General features: G+C 49.8%; 8 protein-coding genes across 8 annotated transcripts; 2 read left to right on the top strand and 6 right to left on the bottom strand.

The window, feature by feature from the left end:
* The first annotated feature begins 936 nt into the window (after window positions 1-936).
* BDZ99DRAFT_468985 (uncharacterized protein) lies at window positions 937-2,819 on the top strand. The gene has a single exon (XM_033721395.1). The coding sequence runs from the start codon at window positions 1,109-1,111 to the stop codon at window positions 2,381-2,383; it is 1,275 nt and encodes a 424-aa protein (XP_033569511.1). The 5' UTR covers window positions 937-1,108; the 3' UTR covers window positions 2,384-2,819.
* Window positions 2,820-3,854: 1,035 nt separating this feature from the next.
* Window positions 3,855-5,003, bottom strand: BDZ99DRAFT_527567 (uncharacterized protein; the record flags this gene model as incomplete). The annotated part of the gene is made up of 1 exon (XM_033726274.1): window positions 3,855-5,003. The coding sequence occupies one exon, from the start codon at window positions 5,001-5,003 to the stop codon at window positions 3,855-3,857; it is 1,149 nt and encodes a 382-aa protein (XP_033569510.1).
* A 1,073-nt stretch (window positions 5,004-6,076) lies between these two features.
* On the top strand, window positions 6,077-7,467 carry BDZ99DRAFT_503969 (uncharacterized protein; the record flags this gene model as incomplete). Its single annotated transcript, XM_033724002.1, has 3 exons — window positions 6,077-6,266; window positions 6,368-7,131; window positions 7,194-7,467. The coding sequence occupies 3 exons, from the start codon at window positions 6,077-6,079 to the stop codon at window positions 7,233-7,235; spliced, it is 996 nt and encodes a 331-aa protein (XP_033569509.1). The 3' UTR covers window positions 7,236-7,467.
* Window positions 7,468-9,690: 2,223 nt separating this feature from the next.
* On the bottom strand, window positions 9,691-10,197 carry BDZ99DRAFT_482949 (uncharacterized protein; the record flags this gene model as incomplete). Its single annotated transcript, XM_033722537.1, has 2 exons — window positions 9,691-10,014; window positions 10,078-10,197. 2 exons carry the CDS (start codon window positions 10,195-10,197, stop codon window positions 9,691-9,693), a joined length of 444 nt encoding a protein of 147 aa, XP_033569508.1.
* Window positions 10,198-10,482: 285 nt separating this feature from the next.
* On the bottom strand, window positions 10,483-11,943 carry BDZ99DRAFT_454931 (NAD(P)-binding protein). The gene is made up of 3 exons (XM_033718411.1): window positions 11,519-11,943; window positions 11,154-11,411; window positions 10,483-11,095 (listed from the first exon to the last, which is right to left on the bottom strand). Exons 1-3 carry the CDS (start codon window positions 11,834-11,836, stop codon window positions 10,835-10,837), a joined length of 837 nt encoding a protein of 278 aa, XP_033569507.1. The 5' UTR covers window positions 11,837-11,943; the 3' UTR covers window positions 10,483-10,834.
* A 302-nt stretch (window positions 11,944-12,245) lies between these two features.
* BDZ99DRAFT_401589 (uncharacterized protein) lies at window positions 12,246-13,954 on the bottom strand (the record flags this gene model as incomplete). The annotated part of the gene is made up of 2 exons (XM_033716236.1): window positions 12,246-13,754; window positions 13,802-13,954. Coding segments are annotated over 2 exons (1,662 nt in total), but the record flags the coding sequence as incomplete, so codon positions are not given.
* Window positions 13,955-14,834: 880 nt separating this feature from the next.
* On the bottom strand, window positions 14,835-15,984 carry BDZ99DRAFT_468982 (uncharacterized protein). Its single transcript, XM_033721394.1, has one exon. It carries the CDS (start codon window positions 15,707-15,709, stop codon window positions 14,858-14,860), a length of 852 nt encoding a protein of 283 aa, XP_033569505.1. The 5' UTR covers window positions 15,710-15,984; the 3' UTR covers window positions 14,835-14,857.
* Window positions 15,985-17,063: 1,079 nt separating this feature from the next.
* BDZ99DRAFT_468981 (uncharacterized protein) lies at window positions 17,064-17,940 on the bottom strand. The gene has a single exon (XM_033721393.1). The coding sequence runs from the start codon at window positions 17,473-17,475 to the stop codon at window positions 17,299-17,301; it is 177 nt and encodes a 58-aa protein (XP_033569504.1). The 5' UTR covers window positions 17,476-17,940; the 3' UTR covers window positions 17,064-17,298.
* Between the last annotated feature and the right edge of the window lie 1,890 nt (window positions 17,941-19,830).

The raw sequence follows: 19,830 nt of genomic DNA, 5'->3' as shown, positions 1-19,830 counted from the left end.
TGACGGAGTACGTATTCCTAGCCAGCTAGCCTACGGAGTGTGGTACGGCTAGCGTCGGCTACCTTAATATAGAACACGGTTCCTATATTTAGCCCTCACAGTTCTACGGTACGGCTACGTAAGCCTCCACACACAGGAGTATATATACGGCGTACGTAGCCTAGATAGATGCTCATCCAATACATAACTTACCTCGTTCAATGCATTGTTTCACCTCCATCCTCACTATCCATGGTTTCAATTTCAACCCTAGTAACTCATTTTGAAGATCCGCAACGAACTCCATCAGGCATATTAATGAGGAGCTTAGCGTGGGCAGTAATCCGCGGCCGGATTTTAAGGGCATAGGTCTGATTGATTGACCTGGTCTAAAATAAGGAGCAATAACCCAATTCTACTGATCTGCTCTGATTCAGCAAGAGATATCACTAAGACCGCATAAGAAAGGCATAGTAAGGGGCAATTGGAGTAGAAATCTGGATTGCACGGACTAAAAATAACGCGAAATAACGCCTTTTCAATCTGAGTAAAGATTGCTCAAGCGCTAGATTGATTGGATTGTATTAGGACGGCGTGGATTAACCGGCGGTTAAGAAACCACACCCCCAAATTGCGTCCTGAGACCAAATTTTACTCGCATGAGGAGGATGTAGCGACTTGGGCGCCGTATCGCTGCTATACCTAAACAGCATAAAGTGGAGGTACTCTTTCGTCAGCCCAACATCTATCCTCAGGCCATGTGACAGCAACCTGAGAGTGGAGCCATGGTTCATACTGAGAATCCATGGAAGGCTGGAAGCTCTTGGGTTCCACGTTTTCGGCTTCGCCTCGGCTTCTTCTATTCTAGCATATACCACCACAGCAAAAAATTCATTCATCCCGTTATTGCATCTCCAAGCCCATCCCCCAATCTATCTCCAAATCTATCTCCGGTGACGATTTTTAGGGGACTATTGTCTTACGACTTGCAGCACCCTTTCTATCTAGACTCCGATCAAACCCAAGTACGTGTCCTCTGCTGACTAGCAGCACATGTCATCGAATCGCGGCTACAGAAGTCAACGACAAATTCACACCTCGCCGCGATAAGCCTCCACGCACTATTATCATGGCCAAGGATCCGAAATTTGGCATGAAACTCCTCTTGAATATGTACTTCAGCTATGCGGCGTGGAAATCTTACCCAAAGCGAAAGGCTGCGACTCAACACAACGAAGTCGAAAGCCAATTTTATCGGCTCCCGGTCGAGGTCCTCGTCTTGATCGGCGATGAGCTTTCGCCTCTTTCTACCCTAAGGATCCGCCAAACATGCAGGAAACTGCGATATATCTTTCCGCCGGATCTGGGGCTTTATCCGCTCAGCGAAATGGATTGGGAGATCTCCTCCTTGGAAAGAGCACCTCCACCCGCTCCAGAATCGAGCGGCAACATATTACCAATTGAACCAATACCTCTAACTTACAGAAATCAACCTCCCATCTTCCGCATCTGGTGCAGCGCATGCACGAGCCGTCACCCTGCCTATCTCTTCTCTGTCAAGCAACGATCATGCCCTCCCCTTGAACGCCTCTGCCTGGGAACGGAAAACAAATTCCGCCTCTGCGGGCACAAGAGCTTTACGCACAAAGAGCTAGAGCTCTTGATCACACCTGGAGGAGAATACACCTGCAAGCACGAAGACCATCTTGTGGAAAGCGACATAGTACGAGGTCGATACTACCCGTCTATTTCCCTACCCTTAACTCAACTTTCTAGCGATGGTGTTACCATGATCCCGGAAGATTACCGTTCCGATTCCTGGCTTCCAATAACGCGCATTCCTGTCGGCACTGCAACTTCGGAATCCATGGCAAAAGTGCAGATTGCGCTGGGCGAATTGGGAAAAGCTGGCGTGGAAATATGCCCGCATATACGTCCTAATGATGACTCGGTCCTAGAAGCTGTCAAGAAGGCTATTGTGCAGGAGACGCACCGTACGGATTGGAGTGGGACAGACAGCCGAGCGGGTTCCCGTGACCTTCTCTTTTACGTCATTAATAGGACAGTGAACCACAGAAAATTGCTTTGCAAGACGATCAACTGTCATTGCTGGGTCTACATATACAAGTATCGCCCGCTGATAAATGAGGGCTGGGAGTGGATTGTGCTTCACGCAAGCAAAAGGTGGAAACGCTCAACACCAATAGAGGAAGAATGGATAGGCACGGTGTCTTCTGAATGGATAGGGTTGAATCAGTACCCTGGGCGCCGTCATCTGTACTGGATGAGATGGGAGCAAAATTTAAACGACGATCCCATCGATGGCGATTGGTTCAAGGAACAGCATGAATTGATATTCAATCAAGCCATGGTTGACCTGAAGGCAGATTGTCGAGCGGAGTAAGACTTTATTTTATCAAAGAATGGCTTGCCAGGTACCTACAGTGACAGGTCATAAGTCTGTGCACACGCGTTAACCACCACTTGGGGTACCCCCATGAGGTTTCAAAAACCTAGGCGCGATGTCAAAATACCTAGGCGCGGTTCGAAGAAACACATCAAGGCTGTGAATGTGTTTGGTGGCAAAGACTGAAGACTGATTTCTCAACTTTAAATTTTTTAGTCCGAAATAAACATTTAAGGTTCCGAAGGCTTCGTGACGCTCCCTTGCCATGGATATATGTACACTAGTTTACAAAGGTGCGATTGCTTGAAGTTTCTCAATACAGTGCCCACGCCGGGTGAGCTGAATTCAACTTTGCTCGCACTGCATGGCTATTCACATATTGTCAGACTGGCTCGGAATTTATGCTACGGCAATAGCAAGATCGGTATAATATATTCATCGGTATAGTTCGTGGTCGATTTATATATCTAATTGTACGAAACCTGCAACTCCACTCTTCCTAGGCTGTGGTGCATCTTTGTATCTTGCAATTTTCATTGCGGTGATGAGCTCTTCTCCCAACTCAGCATAGAATCTGTCCCCATTGGCGAACGCGCCGCCGATTCCCGAGATCAACCACGACATTCAGGAAGTTACTAGGGAGGCCATATGCTCGAGGACACTGCTGTCAACCATGGAGAGTACTTGTGATCTGGCCGCCTTGGAGGAGTTGAAGCGGCGTTGTGCCGTTCGAAGTAGGGGCAAATCGAACGCTAACCCTTAATAAATATAATGAAATGCTAATGGACTACTGGCTGTTGGTGTCTTTTGAAGAAGTCATCGGTGCTTTGTGATTTGTATAGCTTTAGTGTCTCTTCCGACGTGTATTAGGATCAGGTTGTTTGGCGACTAAAGGCGTAATCCGTAAGGAATAGGACTGCGGCCAAGTTTGCTAATAAGCAAGCAAGAACTGAGTAATTGCTTGTTGGATTCTTGAATGAACAAGGAGGAGGGCTCAACTTAAGCCGAGAAGCAAATAGGTAAGTGTCACGGAACAAGGAGCTGTATACCGTGTACGTGATGTATTGGATGAGAATGATGATGATGAAGAGAGATCGCTCTGGAGGAAGGTGAGGCAAGGTACACGTCCCTGCCGTGGACCGCACCGCTCGTCCCTAACAAGCTTATTGGCTTGCTAGATAAACAAGCACAAGGGTCAAAACCAAGCAGACAAGCAAATAAGGAAGGCTTTGTCTGCTTCATTTTTGCCATTGCCTGATATATAAGATCCCTAAGCAAGCATGTCTGGTGTTTGGATCTCACCAGCTAAGGCAGAGTGCTGGCGCGCTGCGCCTTCTGCTCCCTGAGAAGACACATCCTGGACAGCGTGCATGCGTAAGCCGTCGTTGAGGTTGGCGTCCACACGGTTTCGTGACAGATTGAGCTGACACACTCGGGCCCGTGGTCGGCCGTCTACAAGATCGGTTTGCTAGCCTCGAGAACCAGATCCCATCGAAGAAGTTGACGATGAATCTGAAAACCGTGCCCCATACCGCCCAAGGATCTGATTATACTTGTCGATCCTCCTTCGATCTGAGCCTTTTGCTGCTGCGCTCACGCTGTCAACTGGCTTGTGCGGGTCAAAAAGGATATCATCAATTTCCGGAGGAGTACCAGGGCATTCCGGCGAAAGTAGAGCCTCGTCCACATCCATCCAACTCTCAATCTTGGAACGATCGACGTCCATGACCCATGTTCTCTCGTCATTCTCTGAATAGCCATCCTCAGGATGATCACCAAACTGTGAATCTTGGTCGGCGGGAACCCAGACTCCAACAGCCTTGGCGTCTTTCTTAGCACTTTGCAACTCGGCTTCTGCTTCTTGGAGCTCCCTGGCCAGTTTCCCCCCTCTGGCGAGATAGGAGAGATCAAACCCCGTCTTCAGATCGTCGACTGGGCGATCGTCGGGAGCTTTGACGCAGTCCCTGAGGTCCCGCTCGTAAATCTCCTTATGGTCTTGAAGTCGTTTCTCGGCAAGCCAAAGTTTCCGCCGCTTCTCACTCAGGTTCTCAGTCGCTTGCCCCAAGGGAATTTTGGCAGTCTGAGATTCTCTGGACACCCCCTCTGATGTTTGGCGGCGAACGGGCTGGTAACCTTCATGAGTGTCTGCTATCGCTATTTCTTCAGGAGATCGTGCCGCTAAGAACTCAGGGCTGAGGAAGAAGTCTTCAAGAGCTGCGTTGACATCAACCTGGGCTTTCTCCCACGCAATGCGGGCTTGTTGAATGAGATGCTCCAGGCGCGCGATCTCTGTTTTGAGAGCAGCCCGGTCTTTCCTGTTTTGGATGGCGACAGCTTCGAGGTTTTCCCTCTCGCGACTGTCCTCTGCGGAGACTTCAGCTTCTCTACCGCCGATTCTTTCTTCAAAATCATCCAGTCTTCGTTCGCTCCGCAGGATAACGACGTATAGCTTTTGCTCTTCCCAGAAAGCCTTCTGTCGCTTGGGTTCCAGACGCGCCTCTGTCGTCTCGAAATTCCGCCATAACTGCAGGGCGCTCCGAACTGTCGAGTACAGATCTGCGGGCAGATTCAAAGCTACGAATTTCTGACTTGTTGAAATTGCTTTAGCTTGGCTCATAACGCCGTGCTTGCTCACTTCGATGGGTTGCACAGAGTCTTCAACCGCCAGATGACATGTTTTGGGCCGTCGCGAAGGTTGGGCCCTAGAGAAGGTTATACTAAAGGTAACCGCGCTCGTGTACGGTATCTTCTAGTGCTGTCTAGCAATAGCGTACTTTTTTTCGTTAGTCAAACTGCAACAATGATAAGACTCAGACTACTTACATAAAGAAGACAGTTACGCAGCTAAAATACGGATTACTAAACACACTTTACGCAGCAGTGCTTGGCGCTATTGTGAAATGTATGGCTATAAAGTAGGAAGAGGTGGTGATATGTTGAAGTTGGAGGGGGGGTGTGGGTTAGTAAACGGTGGGCGGTGGAAGCAACTTGCTCACGTGGTCACGGCTGGCTTAAATAGCCATTTGGGGAACCCAGAGAGTGAATTCGCAAGGTAGACGCCGTCTACGATTTGCGAGAGGGGCTGTTCCTGTCTAGTTAGGGTAGCGGTCACTGAATTCACAAGGCGCGCACCAGGTCTCCGGATGCACGGTACTCAATTCACTGCTATGCAGCTCCACACTCCTGATAAAGCATTGTAAGCACACCTAGCGTCCCCTCCACCTGTGCCATTATTAACGATCTACCACCAACTATATCACACACCCTCTCCACTAACCAGAAAGTCCCTTACGCTCACTACTTCTTCCAATAACAACCACCTCGAGGTCTCATCCTTCAACGATTTCTCAACACCACTCATCCCCTTCGTCCACTCGAAAACTCCTTGCTCTTCTTATTTTCCAACACTATCCACCTCGAAATCTGGATCTTCAACCAGTTCTCAATACCAACAACCACCAAGTCCCGTACAACAGCGATTTACCCAACACCACCCTCCTAAGAGTCTTGAACACGATACAGTTTGCCAACCAATATAGGGCAGTAGGGTCAGCTCGTACGACACGTTCTTCCTCGGGTCTTAATGTTTAGGACGAGAAGAATGTTCCCAATATTGACCCCCTGAGTGTGAGTAGATCCATAATGAGGCGGAATATCCTGCCAGCTGACCTTTCCTGCCAGTCATAAGTTATGAACCCACCAGCGTCGCGCCTGCGTCTTGTAAACGCAGAGACCACGAAGCCTATTCCTAGTAGTCAGACTTTATCTTCTTTGAGCTACTCCGCAGTTGTGACTGGGTCGACAACGAACCTAGCCTACCTGAAGAGTTTTCCAGAGCTCCAACGCCCTCAAGAAGAAAATGAGAGCTTCCCCATGCTTGGTGAGGCCTGTGGAGTTTGACAAAGGCGAACCATGGAGGCCATGGCCTTTCTGAAAATCTGCCGTCCCTCAAACCGACACCTGAAGCGATGCCTGCAACAGTCCAGAATATTTTCAACCAATCCTTGATCACGCGATCACAGCCTGCAAGAGCAACTCGGACAGTACAACGAACCAAAGAGCTCAAGAAGCTCTCCACGTGGATGCCCGACGCGTCGTCTCAACAGCAGACCGCCGTCCCTCCGTCGCCGTATGGCCAGGCGACCTCCAAGGGCATTCTGCGCATCGAGGATGCAGCTACAGAGGCTGCGGTCTTTGGAACGTTACTATCAATGGACCCAAGCGCATGGGACCTGACCGAGATGCACGCCCATGGGTCCAAAATTGAAGATTTTGACGAGGGAATGGTCATAAATTTCATCATAATTAGAGTATGCACAGACCCAAGCCTCAAGGCCGGGGACCCAGGTGTCATCTGGACAGATGAAAGTCTGATGCTTTTCAAGCAGCGTTTCGGCCTGATACTCCAGAAGTTGGGGAATATCATGGACATCATTCCATTGTACACCCATAGGGCCCAGGGGATTGGCCATCTGGCTCCATCGACATGGATCAAGTACGCATGTCTAGGTATGGAGGGAAAGACTACAAGTTCCGACTACGACCGCTACGCCCCGGGACCCCGCTTGATCCTAGATGGACACTTGTCCTTCGATTTGAAGAAGAACTCTTATGCCAGAGTTTCGGAAAAGTATAAGATTGACTTCGGTAGGAAGACTCCGCTCAATGGCAAAGAAGAAGTGATGGGCCGCCTCACTGAGGAGCCTTTTGCTGAGTTGAAGCGCCGTTGCGGGTGTGAAGAAGTGGTAAGTAGAATACCAGCTTTCGACAACTATAGACTTTGTCAAACTGATTATAAGCTGTGTAGTTCTCCCGGAGGCTAAAGAGGGCTTATAGGCAACGTTTCTAGCGTGATGATGATATTAGCCAGCTTGTACGCTTTATGTGTCGTTTGAGACATGTTTGGTATCAAGATTAGATTGTTTGGTGATTAGATGTGTTTTCCTTCCGGCCATAGCTACAGGCTGTTTCAAGGCATTTGCAAGTACCGTTCTTTAGCTACGAGAGGGTTCCGTCATTGAGGGCAAAGTTTAGCGTCGATGTTGGTGTCTTGGAAGACTTTTTTTTTTTAGATACCCTCGGGCTCATGACATTGTCTGCTCTTTTAATTAGATCCTATTTGAACCATCATTGGTTTAGGATTGGCAGAACATCACCAAGTACCTTTTCTCGTCTCTCCGCTTGGGTCATCTCATATATTCTTACTCCTATTAGTAAAGCTCTACGTCCTTTTATTATGATACTGTTCGTAAGTTGAATTGATTCTAACATTATCAACGGTGAAACGGATAAACATCATTCGCATGCTTCAGTCAGGCAACCGCAAATTGACAGAAGAAGCAATTGAAAACTTCGGTTTTGCTAGAACCTCACCGTTTTTGGATGATCGAAGGCAGAGTATAGTTCGTGGCAGACTAGCTTTTCTGCTTATCTAAATACTAGTGAACCTCTAGCACTGCCCGGATACCATTAAAAGACTATGCTTGATTATATGCCACTACCTTATAAATAGACCTAGTCCGATATCCGAGCTTGAGATTTTCACATAGTACTGGAAGCTTCCAAGTAAGCTAAAGGACCTCTTACAGTGGCAAGGAAATATCTCTTAAACTCCGATGCGATGTGTAAGCTTGCGCAATTCACTTTGCACTAAATCTCTCAGAGTATGCCAGAGAACTTCTCACAACAGTGAACAATTTTGAGATATAAGTAGGATGTCACACTTTAATATAGGTACTGCTGATTTTAGCATCGTGAAGTATATTTTTGAGTGTGTTATAGGACTCCTAATGGTATCGATTTTGATAAAAAGTGCAATCTCGATGTAGTTGCTCGTGACTTTGCTCGTGACTTTGAAGATGTGCTAGATATTTGAGAGCATACCGAAGGCTTTTTGAGTGTATCGAGTAGGTAGAAATAAGATCTAGAAAGCTATCTTTGGATACACGGACTCAATATCTTAACATTGCTTTCAATATTTCATAATGTATCAGAGTACGGCCGACGTTATTATCAACTTCCCACTCACTATCAATGCTCGACGACCCGATCCACGGCGTGTGCATCTTTACTTCGTCTTCAATTCTCACGCTACCTTAAGGCACGTCAGGCGACGCTATCAACCTCTCAAATCCCCCCCAATTCTCCGCATCCGACTTAGGCCCTATGCATCTACATCCTTTTTACAATTCTCTTGCAACTATAGGGCACGTCAAACAGTATCATTAGCCTGCTAAACACTGCTAGACTCTGCACTGCGGTATAGGCCTTGTAAATCGTCACATAGCGTCCAGATTTCTCACGCTATTCCAAGGCACCTCTGACGGCGTCATCGATCACGCCTTCTCTTAACGCACGATCTAGGCCCTGGAGGCCTTTCTATCTTCTCCTCATATTATATCCTGCCCCGAGCCACGCCCAACGACGTCATTGTATTACTAAAGTTTTTCAAATTCCCACAGCGAGGTTTAGGCCCTGCCAACCTTTACATGGTCCCTGAACTTTTTCGGGGAGCTGGAGGACCTCAGACGGTGGGGACTAGGCGTCATATAAGCGGAAAGCGGCGATCTCGTCTGCAGGCTTGAGGATTAAACATACTACTCGAAAGGCGAAGGCTGCGTTGGAGTACCTCTAGCGGCGGTAAGGAGGCGTCAAAAAGGTGGCGGAAGCTGCGATGAGATACACGCGCTTGAGCTTTTGACACCGTAACCGTAATTTCAAGACGGCGATGGAGGATGTCTAGCCGTGGTAAGCAGGTGTTAAGGAGGTGTGAAGGGCGGTGCGATCTATGGACTTGGGAATATGGTGGAACGTAGGTGCTGAAAGCTTGAATAAGGGTATGATCCAATTTACGAGCCTGGAATGTTGACTCCATATCTAGGATACTATCAGCGTAGCATCGGGCTCCTGGCAGTGGTAAGCAGCTGTCAAACAGGTGTGGAAAGTAGTGATCCCATCTACGGGCCCACGTATTTGACATCGTACCTCGAATCTTGAGAGCACGGCGGAGGAACCTCTAACAGCGGTAAGTACGTGTCAAACAGGTGCAAATAGCGGCAATCTAATATGCGACCTCATAGCTATGACATCGTCTTCAGAAACTTGAGACCATAGCAGAGTACCTCTGACAGCGGCACATAACCTCCAAATCGCACAGAAACCCTCTTCAATACCCCACACAAGGTGAGTATATCAATGAGGATGGTCAATCCCGGGCCGCAGCCCTCGCCACCAGGTCAAATCCTGGCGACTAGCCCCCGTGGGCTCTACGAGTCCGTCCCCAGGATCTCAACCGACGACGTTTCCTACGCGTCATCGTCATCCTCCTCCTCGGCAGACGACACACGAACTGGCGCTGATCCGAAGGCGGCGACCGGGCATTTCTCGATTCGAGCGCCGAAAACTCTCCTCAGATCCACTCCCTTTGAATTGGAGCGGCGACGCGGGCTTGCTTGACGGGCTCTGGGCAACGTTGGGGCACTTCCGAAAGTAGGTGGAGAGGCTGGTGCTGATTCGGAGGGTGCTAGAATTGACATGGGTTGCGGGGTGGCGATGGATTGGTCGACGGGTTCCAGGTGGTGGCAGGCGGGCGGTAGGACGAGCATGGCGACAGGCTGATTCTGCCAGTGCTTGGGGTGAATGCACTCTCGGCCCGCTGAATCGAACTAGCAGGCACCCGGACCGTAGCAAACGAGTGTTGGAGAGCGAGGTGCTGGCACGGGTGGCACGAGGCCGAAGATGCCTCCGAGGAAGTCTGCGTGCTCGCAGAGCTTCTCGAGGGCGAAGTTGATTGCGAGGGTCATGTCCAGCATGATGACGACGAGCAAGGTTGGAAGGAAATTTTGGACGTAGAACGTCGCGAGACGAGGAATTGAGGAACTGGTCGGACGATGATACTGAGGAATTGGAAGGACTGGAGGAAGGAGAAGATGTTATATACTCTGGCCAACAATAGAGCAATTGACAATAGAATGAATGGCTGGGTGAAGTGACATTAGTATTAGTAGCAACAATAGGAGCATCGGTATTGTGAGCCATATTGTGACCGAAATTGGTTAGCGTCAGTGGTGAAAACGTGAAGTGGTGAAATCTTTTCGACGTCGGTTGAGGTCACGTGCCGTTGGGCACGATTGACGGTGAGTAGAGCCGATTTCAACCACATCGCTATTGACCCCTATTTCCCACACCGAATTGCGATAGAGAATTGCAGTATTTGATTCGTACGCACATGAACATGATAACTTACGAGGTACCAAAGATCCAATGTTCTCTTTCATTCGCTTTGACAACCTTGATATCCTGTAGGAGATCTCCTATAGCATAGGGAATTTTGGAACGAACAATGTCATTTCCGCATGCGCTGAACTGGACCTAAGATTCTACATACCGCTGTAGCATCTCACCTTCGCGCCAGGGGCTCCGCGTCAAGCTTTCGGAGCTGGAATTATTCTACACACTCTGCTTCTTCATCCACTCTTCCGCCTCCTCCTTGAACTCCGGCCGCCATCTCGTGAGCGGAGGTCTACCTTGAACGAGATCACCGGCTGTCCAGAGCATGCGCTTCTTGTCCGTTTCCTCCGTGACATCGTTGTCGGGGCAGATGATGTAGAACTTGCCATCGAAAATCTTCTTGTACATGTAGTCCGCAACTTGAGACGGTTCCCAGGCACCTACTGGCTTAGTAGTGGTGGATCCAGGGACATTTCCGCTCTGCTCACGTAGTCAGCTCAGTATTATGGTGTTATTAGTCCCAGGTCGTAGGCCTTACCAAACCGGTGAACGTCCAGCCGGGCACGAGCAGATGTACGGAGGTCTTCGTGTCCTTGAGGTCAAAGCTGAGGTGCTCTGCTAGAGTCTTCACCGCTGACTTCGACGCGTTATATGCCGCGTTTCCGGGCGGATTCGTGATGCCTTGTTTGCTTCCGGTGATGACAATGGAGGAAGGCTTGTCACCTGATCTCTTCTGAAACTCCGGTACGAAGGCATTCAGACCATTGATAACACCAAAGAGGTTCGTCCCCATGATCTGTACGAAGGTATTAGCAACTGCGCGTGATGTATCCGCTGCTTCGGATGCTGAAGTCCAAAGAGAGAGCCTCCGTCAAGTTAAAACCACCTCTGCACGCAACCTACCTTGGCGAAATAATCCTCATCCCCCCAAGTGCCCTTCGCCCCAATCCCCGCGTTCAGCATAAGAAAGTCCACAGGGCCAAACTTCTTCAGCACGCTCTCCCTCAACGTCTTCCATTCCGAGCTCTTTGAGACGTCCACCTCATAAGTCTCTACATCACTAGACGAAAGCGTCTTTTTCGCTCTCGACAGGGTGTCGGTGTTGCGATCGACAATTGCGACACGCATCGAGTGCTTGAAACATAGTTGCGCGACTGCGAGGCCGATGCCGGATGCGCCACCGGTTATGAGGGCTGTGTTGCCGGCTTTGAAGACGGACATGGTGGTGGAGTCTTGGATGATGGATTGGAAGATTTAGGATTGATATGAGAGAGGATTCGTAGAAGCAATCGCTGTATTGGGAGAGTGATCGTGGGGTTGTAACCATGCCCGTCTGAAGAGGTGAAGTCAGAAGTGTTATTCCCGATAAGCCCGTCCGCCGGCCCACTATAAAACTGCTAGGCCAATCACAGTCCTCGGAAGATCTTCAACACAACAGGAGCTTCCAATGCTCATGACAGCGATTGAAGGTGGACAAATAGATATTTAGTAGACAGGTCTCATCCATAATTAGAGTCGAGTCAAGCCAATCAAATTTGACAGGTTACTAAAACTTTCTAATACCCAACATCAAAGCGCTGCAAATGACCGTTACAAGGACGAATGTCGAAGCTAAACATGCCATCATATCTCATATATACCATCGTGATCTACTCAGTCTCCCCAGATTACCATTCTCTGCGCTTCCAATCGCAATCGCGCCTACCGAAGAATTGGAACAGACATCTCCAATCTTCACGTGCGTTCCTTTCAGCAGCGCAGTCCGCTCTAGCCCACTCAGCGTTGTTCCACCAGTCGGAACCGGTAAGTATGGATTCAAGAACGTGTGCGAAGATACGTAGCCAAGAATATCCGGCGCAAGGGTCATATACCGCAGCACCAGGCCAGCTAAAGCGGCAACCTGCAGTATAGTCGAGCAAACCAGAAGACTGACCATCCATGCCCAGTCGCACTGATACTTCTCTGGTGTTTCATGGGTCAGAAGAGCGGCGGAAGTGTTGAAGAAAAGAGCGGGATAGAGCTGGGACTCTTCGCCTCCTTGGCTAGAATATTGCAGCGATGTTAGGTTTGATGGGAGCTTTCCAGACAGAGCGGTCGTTGCAAAAGTTGACTGCCAGAACGTATTTACAAGGATCTCAAGCCGCTGGCCTAGTACATCCGGGGAAAGACGCCAGAGATCAACGTATACGTATGTCGCTCCGATGAAGTCGTTGGGATTAGCCATCCACTTCTCCATATTCGTACTCCCGCGTGCGCCTGCCGATCCGACGTCAAAATTGTCGGTCGTGGGGAGGTAGGCGAAGCTGTTGAACAGCTGATGTTGTGCTTGGCTTTCAACAGTGGTATTAAATGGCTCCGAGACGTTCCGCATCTTGTCCGCCCTGCACGACGTTCCGTTGCAACTGATCGATGTTTCGACGAGGTTGAAGCCGACCACGCACTCAGCGTACGTTATTTTCGTATCCGCGACAGAGTCGGCGGAACTACTCGTGGAGTCCATGCTGCCAAGGATGATAGGACATGGCCAATTCGTGCAGGGCGTTTTTGCGTCCTTGGCTTGGAGCACCCAGGTTTCGGCTCCGGTTATGTTGACCGTGCTTGCGTTCACTTGCTTGTTGCTTGTGCAATTTATGTCAAATTGCCGACTCTGGAAATTAAATTCGGTTGTTCCCGTGGCGGAGATGTTTGCAATTGGAACGCCGATTAGTGAAGAGTATGTAGTAGCGTTGGTACTTCGGTCTATTAATCGCCAGCCATCGACAAGATCGGTATCGGGCAATGATGTCAATGGCGGAACCTTAACATTTCCCCACAGATCCATTGGAGTGTCTTGGTACTTTCCGGAACTCAGGAGAGAGGACAGGAAGATGGAAGTATATGTCGACCGAGCACTATTCATGTCGCTAGCACCCATAAGAAATGAGTCCAGGAACGCGTCCGGCTCGACATAGCTGACGTTTCCGCTCGTTTGGATGGTTTCCCTTGAAGTGTGAAGCAGCCGAAGGGCTGCCTGGCCCCCGAGAGGTGAGAGAAACCACACTAGAGTCAACGGCAGTCCGATGAAACTCAAGGCTTTAAGGCCTATAAATCGCTCTAATGCGGCGAACATGGACTGGCATCCAACGAGCTGTTCCAGAGTCTAGTGGAGTGAGCGACATGGCATCTAGACACTGGAATCATACTTACAGCAATCTCAATACCTCGCTCAGAGAGGTACAGGCCAATGGCTCTAAAGCATCTTCCCATTAAACCAGCGAATACGATTGGAAATACGGTAGGGCTCAACAAGATAACGCGGACTAGACGAACGCCATAAGGCGACACTTCATGGCCATCTATTTTCCAAGAAAGAAGGGCAAGGACTGGATCTCGGGGTCAATACGCTAATCTTCGCCTACAGTCCTCGGGGGGGTTCGTACCAATGAAGGCCAAGGGGGTAAAAGCGAAGATAGCTTCACAAAAGATCCAGAGCACATGCCACGGCTTGAATTGCTTGAGCTGCTTCGATTTGAAAGTCCTTTTGTGTTCTAGTGGCAACTCGCCGCCTTTGTAAGAGTCGCCGTAAGCAGTGCTTCCCTCGAAAGTGTCGCCCGGAGAGAAAGGCGTCGACGATTCTGCAATAGACGGCTCTGATACGGGCGCATAACCTTTGCTGCTGAAGGTAGAAGTGGATGTTTGACGATGATAGGGCTGCCGGGGATACGACAAGAGGCTGATATCGTCCGAGACCCTGGAATCCATGGCTGGAAGAGGATAGAGGTGGAAATCCGATTTTCAGGATGACATGGAGTGTTTGTAGATCAGAGCAGGGCTGAAACTGAAACACGGGAGGGGCTTGTGGGAGGGGCTGGGTCTATAGTAGTATTATCGCGTGGAAGATATTGTGCAGCCTATGCTAGCACCGGTGCAGTATGTAACAGGCGCGCAGGCTAAATCCTTGCGGCCGAGATGTAAGAATTGAAGGCTGGTGAAAATGTAGCAGCAATAAGGGCCCCACAGAAGGCTGGGCGCAGCATAGTTGTCCACGGAGTTACCGGTAGTGCTGCCTGAACAGTGATTAGCTAGCATCTTTAGGCACGATCTACGCAGTAGTTGCAGATAGCAAAGGAGCCGCGTCACAGCGTTGTCGAATTGAGGTAGGCTTATGAAGCTATTCTTAGATCCCGAGGTACGGCCTTCAGGCCTTGTAGGTAGATCTCGTCACCTCTGGAATCTCCACGCCGTCACCACTCGTACATGTACCTAGGCCTCCGTGCAATACTTCTCCACCATCAGCCTCAGATTCTCGTCCGAGAATGTTCTTAGCCCCCGGTCCACCACCTTTGATCTGGACCGCATCGTCGTCTCTTCCTCTCCCGTCTTCCCATTGAGCCCAACATGTTCAACCAACTCCCTCTTCACAATAGACCCCTCAACCGCCCAGCTGGGCACTGCCTCCTCATACACTATGCCTTTATCCTTCATCATCTCTAGCACCTCCTCGCACCGCTTCCCATGCAGTTCTCGCGTACTGAAGAGCGTTCTCGCGAACGCGTTGACAAAATTCCTCACCGCATCTCCGCGACACCGCCATACCAGACAATTCAGCGCCTCCTCCACACTCGGAATCCCAAAAACCCTCGCATCGAAATACGCGCTACCGAGTACCATCTCTGCGTTGCGGACAGCCGGCTCCGGCATAGCAGCCACAGCAGCTGAAAGATGCGCGTTGAATCGCACGCTGGTATACGCGGCGGCCAGACTCCCTACTTTCTGCACTCGGTCGTTGAAGCAGCCCAGCCCACGTGGACATACTAGAGTTATCTCGTCGGATTGGGTGTATGCTATCGTGGCTGAGGGCAGGAAGTGGAGCAAGTCGGCACATGTGTCGACCATTGCCGAGTGAATGCGCGGGTCAAAGGGACGCGCAAAGTGGGCAGTGAACTTTGAGAAGCTGTGTCCATCGAGACGGAGTATTACTGGTGAGTCTGAGGGTACTCTGGTGTCCGTGACGGCTTCGTAGGTCTTCATGCGGGCTGCGAGGCTTAAACGAGGTTGCTCCACTGGCGTCGTTTCTGGTGCTGAGGCTTGCGAGGCCGCTGCGGATCTCTCCATGATTGCGAAGAAATGAGTTGATGCGGTTTTTGTTGCGAGAGCAGAGGATCACGACTTTAAGTAGGTTTGATGCACGTGAGTGAGTCATTGGGGTAAGTTGGGCTGTGTACAAATTCGTTTCCACATCTCAGCCTCGTCGTTGTCGCTTTTGCTTCAGTCATTACAGTAGACTCTTAGTGAGGTTTCGGATCTTACGTTGTGATTTTATATTCCAACTCGTAGTCAAACAAATTCGAGAGTATGACTGGGAAGAAAACACCTAATCCTCAATGCCAAATTTCCTGTGCGACCAAAAGAAGTACTACTTAACGAAGTCTAAGTATATCTCTTTCAACGGAGATATAGCATTGTCATAAAACGCTTGCCTGAAGGCAATATCCCCCTGACTTGGCTCCAACGGATCAAAAAAACAGTTGATACGCCGGGGGACGGCTCTGGCATAGCGGTCCCCCTCGTTCGCTGCGATATCTTTCACTAAGCGATTCACAATCATGCAATCAGTGAAGTAACTGTATTCACGATTAGGACCGAGGTCTTCCTTGGTTTGGAACGATGCGAGATTGCGACCGAGGGAGAGCTCGATGAGAGTAACGCCTAGGGCGAAAATGGCCTCATTCTTCACTATTGGCCTAGGAACGACACAGCAAGAATCTCCGACTCGATCGTCGCGCGGACTTTCGGAGCGTTAAATGCCTGCTGGGTGTATGCGCGGTGCGGTTAGCAGGAGAACTTCGAGACCGCCCGCGAACAAATCATGCGTCCTTGTTTGACCAATGCTCATCAAGCCATGGAGTTGCATGAAGTTGCAGAACAGATGTCGCCAGCGTCACGGCTAGCTCGTACTTGTCCCTCAATTTACGCTTGAGGCAAGCTGCTGCTGGTCTCCGATTGGATGCTACTCATCAACTACCCGATCTCGAGACGATCTCTCTTCGCCATTTTTGCAAATTTCAATATTCTTTCGCCATTTCTTCAGCGGCGATGGAGAAGAGAACAGGATCCCGAACCGTGCCTCGAACTCACAAGGGCCACTTCTGCTTTCAAGGCGAAAGCACGCTAAATGCTTCACAGAGCACTCGCACATAATACCCGACTTCAATGCATGATGCAGACTCATCGCAAGCTCGCGTGCGATTTCCCACCGACCAGTGTCACCCTTCATCGTTCTATTAATTCTCAAAAGCTCTAAATATAATTACAGGGTGTCCGTTGTAAAGCAGCTAAGCGAGGCGTCGTATATCCTGATCTTGTTGAGCAACGCACCTTCTGAACTATGATTCACTGAATGAACATTCACAATTCACAGTACCATGCTTGAATAAGCCCTAGCGATCTACAGCGGCGGCAGTAAGTATCAGAAACGAGATGGCTCAGACAATCAACAGACTCGAACGTATACGGCTAGATCACGTGATGCTAGAAGGGAAACGACTGAGAGCCGGGGAGATGTATGACCAGCTGCGTCCAGAGAGACTGTAGCATGTGTTGGGGGAGATTGACATTGATAATCTCATCGTCGCTTGGTCGCGGTGACGCGAAGAGGATCTATCGAACGTCATCACATGGTTCTATTTCTTGCCAGGAATCTACTAGTACAGTCTTTCCCTTTCATGTTTTTGTTCAACTTGGATGCTAGTAGAGCTGATTCGCATGGCTAGTTTGGCAAGATTTGACGCAACGGCTACGATCGAGTGGAAGGTACGGAGCAGTAGAGCAAGGACAAGGCAAATGAAAGAGCCTCGGGAGTAACAGAACAGTGAAGACATATTTCGGGACAGTCCGACATGCATACCCCTCACGAAGGCCAATCAAGTCAGAAGCGAGCTATTCGCCGTACAAATCGGGCGTAAATGCCTCCGCATGTGTGCCTCAGGAACAACCAATCACTACCTTTAGCTGACACGCATTTCACGAAAGCACCCAACCTAACTTTCGTAACTCCGGCTGTTCCCCAATGTGAGACACCCGAACTGTCGTAGCGTCGCCCCCTCGAGCCTAAGGGGATCGATCTCACCCGCCTCGCCCATGTCAAGCACGATAGCCTTCTTTTGCCCTGCTTGCGATCTAAGCCCTTACCCTCTAGTGCCATCTTTCAAAGGTCTAGAGATAAGGAGTGAGCTGAAGAATGAGGCAGGCGGAGATGATGGCGGGCAGGAGAGATGTTTCACGTAGGAGAGATGTTTCACGCTTCTGCAATCCCGATTGACAACCAACCGCAACATAGATCTGAGTCTAGTCAGTCGTTCATGCCATAGCTGAAATTGATGTTCACCGCCTCTAACCCCCTCATTTGCTACGTCGGTGTGCATGTTGATGTCTGAGAGGCATGCCGAGCTGCCACGTCCGACCTCGGGATGAGGCATGCCTCCCGGCTGTGGCGTTCTCCGGCCCAACCAACCGACATGCAGAATGACGGCCCGATTCGCTGGCACGAGTTTCGCCCCCACGGTATGCCTCCAGCTTCAACGTTATATTTAAGCCTCCGAAGGTCCCATCTTAGCATCTAAAGTACCATCATCATCGAAATACCTTTGGGGGTGAAGTCTTCGCATCCACATCCCTGAACCACGCCTTCACGGCAGCTGGTGAAGGGACCTTCTTCCGTTTCTTCCAAGCTGCACTCCAGCCCCATCCCCATCACCTCCGACAGCGCTGTCGCGCGGAGACATAACGTCTTCGCGCACCACCAATTTCGAGCGACCATCCGGACCATCGTTTAGACGGTGACTCTGACACTCCACTTTCCGAATATGTCAACCCTTATGACATTGAGTTCAAATTAAACCCCGTTATCTGGCCCGAATTGCCCCAGATTTCGAATTTTGCACCCTCTCCTTCAATTGGACTAGAGTACTCTCTAGTCCAATGCAGTACTTCTCGTAGCAGTTCACCCACCCCTCCCGCCATATCTGTATCATCCGCCACCGCATCTACATCCACATCCAGCTCAGTATTGTCATCGCCCTCGGCCGCACCTGATCCCTACCATGACCCAGATGCTGAACGTCCAATATCCCCTCCAGAGGACCGCATTGCCGCCAATCATCCCTCAATTTCAGCATCACAGGAAAGGGACACATCCGCCTCACTATTGCACTGTTCCTCATGCGAAATGGCTTTCAAGACGCCCAGTCAACTGAGGTAAGCGTTACAAAGAGCGTAAAGCCAAAACTGAGCGGGACTAATCTGAGTCACAGGAAGCATCTCTACAGCGTCCACGAAAAACAGTACCGTTGCCCAGTCCTTGGGTGTGAACAGCCGCCCTTTGGTTTACGGGCGGACCTTGAACGGCATATAAGAAGTCGACACTCCGATCCAACGATGCGGGTAGTCCTCAGATGCCGGGATCCGCATTGCGGTTCAACCTTCAACCGAGAGGACAATCGAAAGCGCCATATGCGAAAATACCACCCATCATACTCACCTGGCAATGTTTCATCGGACTCCCCCTAGGATGCCCGACGATTACCACGCCTTTCCCCGAGAAGCCCCGAACCTAGGAGCTACCTATATTTTACCACATTCCGACTACCCTGCTACCTGATCTCATGAAGTCAGCCCAGAAGGGCTGGGTATCTCTCAGTTGAGAACGCCCATACACGCAAATTCGAAACATGACGGTGGACGATACCGAAAGCAAAATTTCACGAGTAAGAACACATCAACCGAGAAGAACTAAAAGGTTCTGTCCAAATACGATACGTTGCCTCAGGATTCATACTTTCATGTTTCAAAACACCTTCTCGGACTGTTGTGCTTACCCCTCGCTGATGTTGCGCTCGAGGTTCGTCAGGTTTAGAGTACGAGTTCCGAGTCCCATTCAAGTCAAACCGTGGCTTCCTTTTCTTTTTTTGTTATCAAAGTTCCCGTTTCCTTTCATTGAGAACGATTGTTTGCCTTTCTCGTCACGATTTTCTTTACTATCCCGCGCCTCTTGTAACGTACATTCTTTCGGTGCTTGGACACCACCGAATTAGTGCAGAGGCCTAGACGGACCAGCTCTTTGGACCTGCGGGAAGTGGATTGCTCAGTGGTGTTTGTTTTGGCGAAGTTTTCGATCATTGTTTGGAGGGCTTTCCTTCTTATTGATAGTGTGCTACTTTAGTTTCATTTCGTTTGGG

This window comes from Mytilinidion resinicola, assembly GCF_010093595.1.
Source record: "Mytilinidion resinicola strain CBS 304.34 unplaced genomic scaffold BDZ99scaffold_32, whole genome shotgun sequence".
Taxonomy (NCBI): Eukaryota; Fungi; Ascomycota; class Dothideomycetes; order Mytilinidiales; family Mytilinidiaceae; genus Mytilinidion; species Mytilinidion resinicola.
Note: the sequence above shows the minus strand (reverse complement) of the source record. Positions and strands in the feature narration are given on the sequence as shown.

Excerpts from the sequence above, each read along its gene's own strand:
- BDZ99DRAFT_468985 (XM_033721395.1), top strand. The coding sequence starts at position 1,109 with ATGGCCAAGGATCCGAAATTTGGCATGAAACTCCTCTTGAATATGTAC.
- BDZ99DRAFT_454931 (XM_033718411.1), bottom strand. The coding sequence starts at position 11,836 with ATGTCCGTCTTCAAAGCCGGCAACACAGCCCTCATAACCGGTGGCGCA. Across the intron at positions 11,412-11,518 it reads ATGAGGATTATTTCGCCAAG|ATCATGGGGACGAACCTCTT; the intron begins GTAGGTTGCGTG and ends ACCTTCGTACAG. Across the intron at positions 11,096-11,153 it reads GCTGGACGTTCACCGGTTTG|AGCGGAAATGTCCCTGGATC; the intron begins GTAAGGCCTACG and ends CTACGTGAGCAG.
- BDZ99DRAFT_468982 (XM_033721394.1), bottom strand. The coding sequence starts at position 15,709 with ATGGAGAGATCCGCAGCGGCCTCGCAAGCCTCAGCACCAGAAACGACG.
- BDZ99DRAFT_468981 (XM_033721393.1), bottom strand. The coding sequence starts at position 17,475 with ATGTCTTCACTGTTCTGTTACTCCCGAGGCTCTTTCATTTGCCTTGTC.